Raw genomic sequence first — 8,701 nt, forward strand, 5'->3', positions numbered from 1 at the left:
TTTTGTGTACGCAATGAGATGTCCCTACCTAGGGGGTCTATTGAAGGCGTTTACGCGCACATCGGGATACAGCGGTGGCGCGGGTGGGCAGCGCGCCGCGCTACGAACCCGGCCACCCGAGTTCGACTCTCGATCGCGGCTGTCATCAGTGGCGCGCGCAATCAGCACGCAGCCCGACCGCAAGCACCCTCCCCAGTCGCACATCAACAATGCGCACTGCCCAGTGACCAGATTTGGTGAAGTATGGTCAGCCAAACAAACTCCCAGCATGACCGCCGCGGCACGGCTCTGTTGTATACATATACACAGAGGCTTATCATCCAGCAGTGGATTGGCCAAGGCGCTGTCGTACAAGATACGGACCCAATGATTGGTTAATATTTGAACAGGCGCGCACACAAACATAGCTATTGGCGGTAATGTTTTAACTTTGGGGTTAATGATTAACAACGGTACCGCATATATTTTGCACACAGACAAAGATTATCCGTGTAGCCTTAACAGACTTTTGGGTCAAGTGCTGTCAGCGAGCACCTATGAAGGCCGGCACGGCACACTCGGGGGTGGGTGGAAACCGCCACGCCCGGCCGCCTTTGTCTCCCCAGTGGCGATGCTGCTTTCCCTGGCTGCGTCTGTGCTCAGCAGTGTCTACAATAGTGCAATAACAACCCTGCAGTTTAACGTGCATCCAAGCCCTTATGTCAATCCGCTCGCCTCTTATTAACCTTGGCCCGGTGGCTCTGCTGATGAGCCTAGCAAAGGGTGAAACCGGTGCCGAGATGTCTCGTATCTGCAAGCGGAATGATGCTGCTGCTGCTCCTCTTGTCCTTTCTACTGTTGCTGATGCTGCTACTGCTGATGATGATAGTCACTCGTAGCCGATGGAATAATGTAATCGCCGTTCCTAATGCGAGTTTGACTCCCGTGTGTGGGGGGACAAATGAGTACGCGGAGACATCTCACCACGCACACGAGGGAGACACTACTCACGTCGAATGCAAAAAAACCCCTAAAATATGAAAAAATACTAATCAGTAAATAAACGTTAACCAAAACAAATGTCCACAGACTTCCACTCGCGTAAATGTCTGTGGACATGCCATGCATCATGCTATGATCGATTATTATTGTTACTGTATCATAGTTGTCTTGCAAGGGGATTGGTGTACACGCGTGCTATGTGTTCGCGTATTCTACGAATATGTGGCAGCAATCATCCATCGTCAATCGACTGCTGGACGAGTGTACGGGGATGTTTGTGCGGCCAAATGCGTCGTCTGCATCGCGTCCGTTGTCTTTTTGAGTCACCAATCGAGCGCGCTTCGCTCGCTCTCCACTGGTTACAACGTCACGCTCCACGGGAGAAGGCGAATTACTCGGTCCACCACTACTACTGCTGACGATGCTGCTGATGATGCTGCTAATGGGTCTCGTATCCCGCGTGAGTGTTGAGACTCGGAGCAGCGCTGGGGGAGCTCCAGGCTGAGTGAGGCTGCCCCCCCCCAGTCCGTGAGTGAAACCAAATCGGCGAAATCCGCGTCCATCCACTTTAGCGACCCCCAACATTCTAAACACCTCCGTTGTTGTTATTGATGTTGTTGTTGTTGATGTTGTTGATGTTGTTGTCAGATCGTTCTATAGGATTACAATGCACAGACTCGGGGCTATAACCGTGCCGAACGCCTAGCTCTCTCTAGCGCCTCTAGAACATCGCTAGAATTCTGCACCATTCGCTCAGTTACTTATCGTGTCTCTGTGCTGGCAGCACCACCGTTAGAGGAACACAATACAGTTATAGGGAATTATAGTCGACGTTTCGGGCAACGCTCCTTTCTGATCGCTGTATATATTTGTCGAGTGTATCCATAACGGTACAATTAATACAGCACACGAGTGCCGGTCCTGGTCCTCCTCACAGTCGACTCAGCCTTAAATGAGCACTGTCACTGGTGCGATGGTAAACGTCAGCACCGAGGAGACAAAGGTGGCCGGGCGTGGTGCTGGCTACCCACCCCATCGCGTGCCGTGCCGGCCTTCATAGGTGCTCGCTAACGGCACTTGCCCCGACAGTCACTTAAAGCTACACGGGGGATCTTTGTCGTTGTGCACGTAACGGGAGCGGTGGTGGAGCGATTAGCGCGCTGCGCTGTGATCCCAGCGAACCGAATTCGATTCCCGATCACGGTCAATATCAGTGGCGATTATCTGAACCTATTCTGCCCCCCTAGGTCGACTCAGCCTTAAATGTTGCGCGGTGTGCAAAGTCGTCAGGGGCGTGGTGCTGGCCACCCACCCCATCGCTCGCCGTGCCGGCAACCCTTCGTACAGCTGCTGCTGCTGTGCAGCGTGTTCAAGACGACACGGCGAGATCGTCGTCTTTGTCTGCTGTCAGGAACCCACAACGCGCTCGGCAGTCGCCTTGCTCTCGGCTTTCATCGTCACACTCCTCCACCGGGACCCGTGGGCGAATTGCTCGGTCCACCACTACAACTGCTGATGCTGTTGATGATGATGCTGTTGACGAGTGTTGAGACTCGGAGCAGCGCTTGGAAGCTCCAGGCTGAGTGAGGCTGCCCACCCCCAGTCCGTGAGTGAAACCAAATCGGCGACCTCAGCGTGCCTCCGCTTTAGCAAAATCCCTCTCCCCCAACATTCTAAACACCTCCGCTGTTGCTGCTGTTGTTGGTGTTGATGTTGTTGTCAGATTATTTCTACAGGATTACAATGCACAGACTCGGGGCGATATTTCACGGACATCGGTAGAATTGACACAACGCTCGCTCTCGAATGGACATCGCATTTTACGTTAGATGTATTCTATCGTGGTAATTCGTATATATATGTGTGAACACGGATAATTTGTATATTGACATATATGTGCAAGATATGTATATATATAGTTACGAGTTGTCTTACCACAAGACAACCCACGTACATATATAAATACACGCATATTAAAAATCCCATACGTACTATTTAAGGCACAAACACGCTATATGTTTTGTATATATCAGTGCGAATAATATATATGATGCAGACCAGAACACAATTAGTCATGTTCAAAGATACGTCACACTTGCACATACACCTACGGACCATTGACCGGCGTAGTGAAGTATGGTCAAATACCCCCCCCCCCCCGTATATTGGATTGACAAACACGGCTCTGCGTGCACGCCATACATACAAAGACAAAGACCCCCTCCCCGTATAGCCTCAACAGACTGTTGGGGCGAGTGCTGTTAGCAAGCAGCACCTACGGAAGCCGGAACGAGGGCACCACGCGCGCCCGGCCGCCTTTGTCTCCCCAACACACGAACACACACGCACACTACACTTGCAATGATTGCGACATATACAGTAGTACATATTGCAATGACTTACGATTGTCAATTACTGTGATTATGGCAGTAATACAGAACTATAACTTTAAGTACATATTTACTGCATTTATTTTTCAGATAAGGATAATTTCTATCATATTTAGAGTTATGTTTGTAGTAAAGTAATATATATGTGAGAATGCAATGATCACGTGTAATATGTTCACATATGCGTGGTATATATTTTATTGGCAGATGTTTTGTAAGCGGCTGTATTTAACAATTCACGTAAACTAATTACATACATTGCTCACACATATACACACGCTAAACACATACATATACACATTAAAAACACGTAAATATATACACAACCACAAAACAACATAAATATATACACTAAACCCATATCTATCGTGTATCCTTAACACACTGCGTGCCGACACGGCACACGAGGGGGTGGGTGACCAGAACGACGCCCGGCCGCCTTTGTCTCCCCAGTGGCGATGTTTACACACAGCACCAGGTGCCCATTTGAGGCTGAGTCGACCTAGGCGAGGCCCAAAACCAGTTCAGACAATCGTCACCGGGTATTGGTAGCCGTTGAGCGGGAATCGAACTCGGGTCGCCGGGTTCGTAGCGCAGCACGCTAACCGCTACACTACCGCTCCCCACACTCTCATACAATCTCCGTGTAACACACAAACACACACACGCACGCAGTACATCTCGTTCACGCGTTCACCTATTCCCATTGTTGTCACCCGCAGTCGCAGCCTTCATTAATAACGGGTGTCGGGACGCGGTCTAGGACCAGACGACACCCAGACGGGAAAGAGAATCAGCAACCCCCACTGCTCTGACACACAACAACAACAACAGCACTAACAACAACATTCACAACAATACTCACAACAACACTGATCACGACAATGCTCACGACAGCAACACTCACAATAATCACAACAACAATCCTCACAACAATACTCACAACAACAATGCTCACGGCAATACTCACGACAGCAACACTCACAAAAATCATATCAACAATCCTCACAGCAATACTCATAACAACATTCACAACAATACTCACAACAACAACATTCACAGCAACATTCACAACAATACTCACAATAATCACAACAACAATCCTCACGCCAACTCACAACAACAACATTCACAACAATACTCACGATAATACCCAGAACAACAACATTCACAACAACACTCACAACACAAATACTCACAACGATAACAACATTCACAACAATACTCACAACACAAATACTCACAACGACGACAACATTCACAACAACGACAACAACATTCACAACAACAACGCACCACAACAACGCTACTCCCTCCCCGACACGCGCACATCACGGCGACACGTTCGCTTACCTCGGGACCACCCTCAACGAATCGCTTCGAGGAGTGTTGAGCGGTGGCCGGGGGGCAGCTGAGCGGCTGTGATCGAGGTGAATCGCCAGGCGCTGGTGGTGGTAGTGGTGGTGGGTAGATAGGGTAGCGAGTCGGGTGGGTGGGTGAGTAGCTTTGGTGAGCAATAGATGGAACCGGCGACGGGAGCGAGCAGGCTGCAGCAAGAGAGTACATCAGCTGTCGGCACCGCCAAGTGGCTGCTGCTTTTGCCCGCTGCTGCTGCTGCTGTGATGGCGATGCTGTACGGCCGAGCAACCAGGCGAGTGGGCTGGTTGGTGAGCGAGCGAGCGAGCGAGCGATGCGGTGGAGCGGGTGAGTTGAGGAGGTGAGCTAAGCACGGTAGATGGTGGCTGCTCGGGTGGTTGGGGGGGGTGCTCGCCCTCGGTTGTAAATTGAAGAGTTTCGACCTTTTTTGCGCTATCAGCAGCGACGGTCCATCGGTGGCACGGGCAGAGGTGGAGGAGGTTGCCTCCGGTAACAAAGACAAAGATCCCCCACACCTCACTCGTGTAGCCTCGACAGACTGTTGGGGCAAGTGCTGTGAGCGACGCGCGCGGGTTGGGGTTGTCGATGTTGTCGTGTCGATGGTTGTCGTGTTGATGTTGGGAAAATCAACGATGGGGAATTTAATGACGGCGTGAAATCGGATGAGATCCTTCGGTCCAATGCCAAGAGCAGTATGATTACGCGTACAGATGATAATCACAAGCGAGACTATAGTTTTCGTTATAGAATGTGTTGATGATGAATATTCGTATCCTCGTTGTCTGTTGTTAACTGTCAAATTGGTCGTCTGCTTTAAATATTTTTTTACCAGAAAAAAATATTCTTATTCCCAGCTTTGGGTATGGTCACGAACCGTCGAGTATGTAGTCTCCTCCCAGAAAATAAATTTTCTTCCAGCAGTTGCAATTTTTAGTGTCAACAATTTTTTACCATTTGGTATCAATAATACTCGTTTCGTTACAGCGTATCAGCCGTTCTATATTTGATTGTAGTTGCCTGCTAACAACCTCTATATTGCAGCAGCATTGCAATTGTTAAATATAATTAATGATGATAATACAAGGTGATTGTTTGCTTTACAAACTAGAGTTTTGGTCAGCCGTCGCTCTCAATCTGTCCGACTCGTGTAATTTACGCATTCCTCAAAATCATTTCTTAGTGTCAATCTGCAGTTGCACCTTCTTCAGCATCAGCATCGTCATCGTCAGCATCGCGAGAACCAGTTGCGTTGTATTGGATGGTACGCTTGCTGTTGTCGGTTGCTTGTTGTCTGTTGTTGACACCCTTACGATCTTATCTCGCTCTTAAAATCATCCCCACCGCGCGTCTCTCTCTCTCTGTCTGTGTGTCTCTCTCTCTGTTTGTCTCGCTCGTATCTTCTCTTGCCAGATGTGCAAAACAGCGGCCGAGATGTACTTACGGCCGTCGCATCGAATGGTACAAAACAAACAAAAAAAATCCACGCTAATAGTGGACGACAAAAAACGTCTTAAAACGTTTCCTTCCGATCTTCTACGCGGAATTGTGTTGCAAGTTGCAAATAAAAAATCGCACGGCTTGTGTGCACCCGATGTTGTAGACTTAACGCGTTCGCAGTCGCACACATAACAGACGTTGAACCGAATTGTTATCACTGTACTTTCAATCTCGAGTCGAGCTTCTTAGTGAGGGTTGAAGAAAATAAAGAATGATTTATTCTCTCTCTCCCCTCTCTCTCTCTGTCTCTCTTGCTCTCTCTCTCCAGCCTCTCGCCGCCGAATATGAATAAATATTTCAAACGCAGCGCAGAAATCCGCAGGCAACAAATACGCGCTTGACAATCTTGTTCGATTTAAAACGTTCCGACCGTCGCCACCAGCTGGGCTATGAAGCTGCATTGAACACTGAAACCACCGCTGCCACCACCATCATCATCAGCATCATCATCATCAGCAGCAGCGGCGGCGGCGGCAGCAGCAGCTGTAGCAGCAGCAGCAAGCAGTGTAACGCACACACGCTCAAGACGCACGCAAGGCGGACACCACCACCACCCACCCACCCACACGTTCGCTCTCCGTTCGCTATTCACAACCCCCCCACCACCACCAAGCCCAACAACCACCAACCCCAGCACCTCCACTATCGCCACCACTACCACCGCTCTAACCCTCTCCCTAATAATTCATGCATCTAGCATCCATACCTCCCCTAACCCGGACCCTCCCCCCCTCCCTCCACCACAACCACCACCACCACCCGTGTCCAACCTCCTCCCTCACCCTCCCTCCTCCTCCTCTCTCTCTCTCCGCCCAGACATCCCCCCCTTACCCCCCCACCGCTCCCCCCACCAACAACCGCTCAGATGCAACACCCCCCCCCCACCACCTAACCGCGCTGCGATCTTCACATCGCTTCGTCGGTGTAAGTCCGCGGGCTAAACAGCTCGCTCGAGACCCGCCTGGCCGCCTTCTGTTCTGCTCCGCGGTGTCCCCCGAAGCTCAGCCGCGTTCCGAGGCACGCGCAGCCGGGGACGATGGGACGGAGGGGGGCAAGCTTCCTTGCGCAGGTGCCAGGTGCATCGGTCGTGTTCCGGGGTTTTATTTTTAAATAAAATTTAAAATATTCGAATTTTATTTTTTTTAATAAAAAAAAAATATCGTTATTATGATTATGATTATTTGTGTCGCTTGGCAGGATGGTGGGATCTGGCTGTAGCTTGCAGCCCCCCGGAGACTCCATCCTGCAGTGGATTGCCCATGGCTGCGCGTTTGTATATTTTCTCATCATGATCGCGACATATCTGCATTTGGGGGAGGGGGGGGGGTGGAAGCTTTCATCCAGCAGTGGATTGACCCACGTCTTGTGTGTATGATGATAACGACATGTGCACATATCAAGTACGAATATCCACGTGTGTGGTTATGTGTATGTGTGTGTGTGTGTGGTTATGTGTATGTGTGTGTGTGTGTGGTTATGTGTGTGTGTGTGTGTGTGCGGGGAGCGGTAGCGCAGTGGCTAGCGCACTACGCTATACGAACCCAGAAGCTTATGCGAGAGCAGATCGGCTGTCATCAGTGGCGAGCGGTGTCAGAACCGGTTCTGTGATTCCCGCAGAGATCGCCTGAGCCTGAAGCGAGTCTACCCTGGTGCGGGTGTAGTAAGTAAAACAAAAAAAAATGTATCCGCAGTTGGGAAGACAAAGGCGGACGGGTGTGGGGCTTAACCGACCGGTCGTTCGTTGTGTCGGCTTCCGTCAGTGCCTCTCTAACAGCCCCTCCGTGTCCCAACAGCGTCACTCGTAGGCCACACGGGGGATCTTTGTCTGCATCCTCGTCTGCATGTGTGACGGAGATTCGTTTTTCACGTGTTTTTTTTTAATATTCATATATATTGATAGAGAGAGATATACGGGTCTGAAAGGCTGTGAATCCATCTAAATACAACGAGTAGTATTGCATTTATTTAAGCTCTCTCTCTCTCGCAGCACTCTGGCGATCCATCGCTGGATGATAATGATGATGATCATCATCATCATGATGATGATGATCATCTTGATGATGATGATGGCCTCCTACACACCTCCTCATCGTCCGCGTTCGCCGTCGTGAGTACGCAAATTTCACCCTCATGGGTGTTTTGAACGGGTGGATAGTGATGCACACACACACACACGTACATATATGCAAGGGAGGCCCCATGACATATATGTACGTATTAATACAAGTGTAATTTTTTTCTGTTATGTATCTACATATTTAACATGAATATGCGGCCCTGGAATTGCACGTATGTTGAACTTCTTTCGCACCGTACGTAATCATTCGTGATTAAGATACATGCATGCATGCATCGTAATATTATTGTCAACGTATTATTTGATTTTCTAACACCAAGGCATTGTTAGGACTAACAACTCCTTGGAAAGGAGGTACTTGATTGGAATTAAGTTAACG

At 49.5% G+C, this 8,701-nt stretch overlaps 1 protein-coding gene across 1 annotated transcript in view; it reads right to left on the minus strand.

Moving 5' to 3' along the window:
* The window catches only part of LOC144729120 (homeobox protein Hox-A3-like), a 91,290-nt gene extending 84,512 nt beyond the window's left edge, over positions 1 to 6,778 (minus strand). Inside the window, exon 1 of the mRNA XM_078609079.1 lies at positions 4,725 to 6,778. Within this exon, the coding sequence (XP_078465205.1) occupies positions 4,725 to 4,937 (213 nt within the window). The 5' untranslated portion in view covers positions 4,938 to 6,778. The remainder of the gene's footprint in view (positions 1 to 4,724) is intronic.
* Between the last annotated feature and the right edge of the window lie 1,923 nt (positions 6,779 to 8,701).

This window comes from Lampetra planeri, chromosome 31, assembly GCF_965212315.1.
Source record: "Lampetra planeri chromosome 31, kcLamPlan1.2.h2, whole genome shotgun sequence".
Classification (NCBI taxonomy): domain Eukaryota; kingdom Metazoa; phylum Chordata; class Hyperoartia; order Petromyzontiformes; family Petromyzontidae; genus Lampetra; species Lampetra planeri.